This window comes from Condylura cristata, unplaced genomic scaffold (assembly GCF_000260355.1).
Source record: "Condylura cristata isolate star-nosed mole 26May11 unplaced genomic scaffold, ConCri1.0 scaffold00041, whole genome shotgun sequence".
NCBI lineage: Eukaryota > Metazoa > Chordata > Mammalia > Eulipotyphla > Talpidae > Condylura > Condylura cristata.
Genome location: NW_004567142.1, coordinates 4697260 through 4701552, shown reverse-complemented (window position 1 = coordinate 4701552; position 4293 = coordinate 4697260). Strand labels below are relative to the sequence as shown.

At 54.7% G+C, this 4293-nt stretch overlaps 2 protein-coding genes across 2 annotated transcripts in view; both read right to left on the bottom strand.

Annotated features, from left to right (window-relative positions):
• The window catches only part of LIN7B (lin-7 homolog B (C. elegans)), a 4736-nt gene extending 3076 nt beyond the window's left edge, over positions 1–1660 (bottom strand). Inside the window, exon 1 of the mRNA XM_012733500.1 lies at positions 1594–1660. Coding sequence (XP_012588954.1) covers positions 1594–1660 — 67 coding nt within the window. The remainder of the gene's footprint in view (positions 1–1593) is intronic.
• A 2368-nt stretch (positions 1661–4028) lies between these two features.
• SNRNP70 (small nuclear ribonucleoprotein 70kDa (U1)) overlaps positions 4029–4293 on the bottom strand; it is a 14970-nt gene continuing 14705 nt past the window's right edge. Inside the window, exon 11 of the mRNA XM_012733499.1 lies at positions 4029–4291. Within this exon, the coding sequence (XP_012588953.1) occupies positions 4176–4291 (116 nt within the window). The 3' untranslated portion in view covers positions 4029–4175. The remainder of the gene's footprint in view (positions 4292–4293) is intronic.

Below are 4293 nucleotides of genomic sequence, written 5' to 3'. Positions count from 1 at the left end.
CGCCCCCAGCCTTGCCGGCCCGGCCCCCCGCCCCTGCCCGCTGTCCTTTCCGCGAACGCTCCGGTGACAGCCTAGGTCAGCACCTCCTGCCACGCAGGCTGTCCGGCCCGCCACAGCGGTTTAGCCTCCTGCCCCTTTCCCCATTCATTGGACAAACGTACATTAGGCCCAAGGCGATGGCAGGGTGGTGAGCCCAGTGGTTTTACAAAGCACGGCCCTCACAGGCCCACACCGAGCTTAGTCTGTGCGGGAGGAAAGGCGGAGGTCAGCCACGACGACTGTGCTAGGAGTCGGAGTGCGGAGTGACACCGACCTAGAGCCCTTCACTGGCGGCGAGGTCAGAGGTCGGGGCTTGCCTGGGTCACTTTCCAGGCAGACAGAGCACCCCCCCACCATGGCTGGACAGCAGTGAGGACTGGAATGTTAAGGGGCGAAAACTTGGCGGGATTCACCTTAAGCAGGGTCTTCTGAGTTGGCATAGGTAGGTAAGGATTTTGGATTTCATGGTAGCTCCTAAGAGTAATACATTAAAGTCCAACTTGTATTTTCATTTATTTAAAAAAAAAATTTATGCTTACAAGAGCTGGGATGTAGGCCAGAGGTGCCAGTTAGGGGGTGAGAGGATTCACCCGAGACAGAGGGGGGAGCAGAACAGGCAGTTGAGGAAGTACACTGCTGAGGGGAGCAGTGGAAGACAAGAGAGGTCTGCTGTGCCCTGTGGGTCCCTCCCTGGCCAGGGATTGGACTCCTGCTGCAGCGGTTGCCAAAAGCTTCACAGTGCTGTGCTTTAACCCGTTTCGCCACCGGGGAGGACCCTAAATTTGTATTTCTAAATCACTGTGGCTTGTGAGCAGGACAGGAGCAGGAGCAGGTGGGCTGGTTGGGAGACTGTCCTTGTAGCGCTGGTGGTGACGGGGCCTAGGCAGAGGGCTGAAAGATGGCTGGCGGAAGTGTGCATTTCCGCACAAGTGAGAGCGTGCAGAAGTGGAGAGGGGGTGTGGAGGGGCTTGCGGTTTTACTGCTAAGAGGCTCTGTACTAGAGGAGGGATTTTGGGGTATTTTGAATTTGAGGAGACTGCAGTACGCAAGAGGAGATATCTAGAAGCGCCTCCCTCCCAAGCAGTTTTAATTTGGGCAAAGGTGGTTTATGAAACCGTGGAAGTGGACAAAAGTGCTGGGGGCGAGAGAACATGGCAGGGAGAGGACCTAGGATCCAATCCCCCAAATCCCTAGTATGCAAAAGTCAGGAAGAAAACAAAAGACCAGACAATTAGGAGGACAGTGAGCTGGGGAAAAACATGAGAGGTTTGTTTTTTAAAGGGAGGTGGAATGGTATCAAATGCCCCAGAGGCCGGAGAAATGGAGCAAGACTGGGGAGGCCTGGCCGTGCCCCACTTCCTTTGGGTTCAGCTGGATGGGGCTATGGGGTTCCTTCACCAGAGCAACTTCGTCCATCCCTGTCCTTCACAGTATTAGTTCTCTTCTTTAATGAAAGATATGTAAAGAAGAAATGAATACAGAAGGCATAAGAGAAAGTCCGGCCTCGGCTGTCTCACCTCCACCCCTCTCCCCACCCTGCCGCGGGATCCCTACCTGCTTCTGCGCGGACAGGCTCTCTCCACTTCCCAGTGCCAGATGTCAGCCGTTCCACGCATCCCATTGATCTACTCACGCCCCTCTCCCTGCTTAGGTCAAGCAATAAAATGCTCCATTATGTCTAAGGACACAGTGTTTATTCTAGAACACAGTGTTCTGGATTAGATTTCCCTTCTCAAACAGCTTATATTTTTGCCCCGTGGCTTCTGTTTTTTTCCATCACATTCTCAATAGCTTTCCAACTCTCCATCGTAACAGATACTGTTTGTGATCTTTCTTTTTTTTTTTTCAAAGATTTATTTATTCATACAGAACAAGCCAGAGGTGCAGGGGCGGTGAGAGGCTTCACCAGAGAGAACGGGGAGCAGAACAGGCAGATCAATGAAGTCCACTGCTGAGGGGAGCAGCGGGCAGGTGAGGAGAGGTCTGCCGCGCCATGTGGTCACCTCAGGCTGGGGCTCGAACTCACAATGAGGCGGCTGCGGCCATCTGGCAGTGCTTAGTCCTAACCCGTTGTGCCACCAGGGAGGGCCCATGTTTGTTATCTTATTATCCTCAACCTTCTTGGAACTTCACTCCTCTGAAGCCCACCTGCACTACCTGCTCTCTAGAAACTGCCATCCAGGGTCTTCCCTCTGCTGAACGTTTACCTTTTTTAGAGCCCTCACTTTGGTGAAGCCTGTCTTAACTTCTCCAGAATGTGAGTTCTTTCACAAAAGTTTACCCAACTTTTTCCCCGTAGCGTATCTAACAGGGGGTTGGCCTCTAGTGTCTAATCAATTACAAAAACATGTAATGTTTTCCAGTTTAAATTTTCTATTTGAACTTTATGACTTCAAAAGTTAAAATTCTCCTTGTGAACAAGTCCCTCAAGTAATTCAGGTCCTCCTCCTAGCATACCTGATACAGACGAGCAGACTGCAAGCGACACGTGCGCCGTCGGTTCTGAAGGCATCTTTCTCCAAACCGGCTGTTCCCTCTCGGCAGGCAGGTCAGCGGGGCCTAGGAGGCCTGGCCTGGCTCTCGGTGGCCTTCCAGTGCTGTGGCCCTCAACCTGTCCCCCAGAACCACAGGGGTGTACACCTCCTCAGCCTCCTATTTGCTGCCTGAGACCAGCCGGAGCTGGCAAATGCCTTGAGAATACTGCACGTGGATTTGGGGGCTCAAAGGCCCTGTGGGAATTGTACACACTCCAGCTGACCCCACGTTTGAATTCAGCCAGGAGGGAGAACCCTAACCCATGCAAGTAAACTAATGCCCAGGAGGGAGGCAACAAGAGCAGAGGGAAGCCGTAGCTGCTAGGCCCAAGTCTGGCCTCCACTGGTTGTTTCCCACTGGCCTTGACAAGTGGCTTCTCTTTGTCCAGCTCTGTGCTAGGCCAGTCAAAGGGACTACTCTTCGTTCGGCACCAGCAGCCTGGTGGCACTCAGGGACATGTGTGACACTAGAGGTGTCAAGTTCTCCTTCCCTCCCCGGACTGTCTCTTTCGGGCCTGTTTCTGTTCTGTGATGTCTCCACAGGATTTTCTCAAATGCCTGTGCCCAGGGCTCTTGTGCTTAGGACGGCAGCATTTGGGCGGCATCCTCTGGCAGGTGAGCTGCCTGCCTGCCTCTGGGCTCCAAGCCGAGTCTGCCTTTGACAGACACCCGACATTGCGTTTCACACTTGTTTGCTCAGCAAACGCACAGAACTAGCATCCTGAGTGCGGTAGGGCACCGCTCTGAGCTCTGCCTGCAGTCCTGCGCGGGGTCCACCCGGAGTCTAGGGTTCTGCGAGGACGGCGCTCCTCTCAAGTGGTGAGGCACCCAGCTGACGCCTACACCACCTTCCATCCTTTGTCCAGAACCCGGGAACCCGCACCCGCAGGCCCTCTCTTCTCCCCTGGCGTGCTAGTCTAAGCGTCAAGCGGCGAGTCTCCGACTCGAGAACTATGGGTCTTCCTCCGGCCAGCCTCTCTCGGGTCCTGCTCGACTCGCCTTCTCGAGTGCTGGCTTCACTCCCTTGGCCTTTTCGGCGGTCCTGAAGTCACACAACAGCTTCCCCTTCACATATCCAACGGTAGCGTCCTGAGTAAAGTAGTGTCTCCCTAGACCCGCCCCCCATGCGGCCTGAACTGAGGCGGCGCTGAAAAAGGGGCTCCTCCGGCCCTCCCTGGTGGTGGAGGCGTTACAGTGCAGCACTATGAAACTACCTGCAGCCACGGAGCAGCAGTTCGATCCCCGGCCAGGGAGCTGACCCACCTGGCCAGCGACCTCTCCTGTCTGTCTCCTGGCTGCTCTGTCGGGCCACCAACGGGGGCTCTATGCAAAACGAAGTCTGAAAAGCTAAATAAAAGCTCAAGGTCAATCAGGCCCTGGAAAACGGGCCAGAAGAGAGCAAGTGACAATCTTGAGGGAAAAGATACAGGAGCAGTGAAGAAACCAAAGGGCCCATTATCAACAGGAAATTAATTTTATTTTTAAATCCAAGGGACCAGAACAAATGAGAGACTCCTACCCTTGGCTGGCAAACTCGGGTGGGAAGAGGACAGCAGGGGTGGGCAGGACACGTCCGAACCGGTGAGCGGGGAGACGCCGTCCTCACTCCGGCGCAGGCTCCATCAAGTACCCGTTCTCTGGCGCCAGATAGCCGTCGCCCCCCTCGGACTCCATGTACATGTCTCGGCTGTCGTTGCCCAGCCCCTCCAGCCCGTTGTCC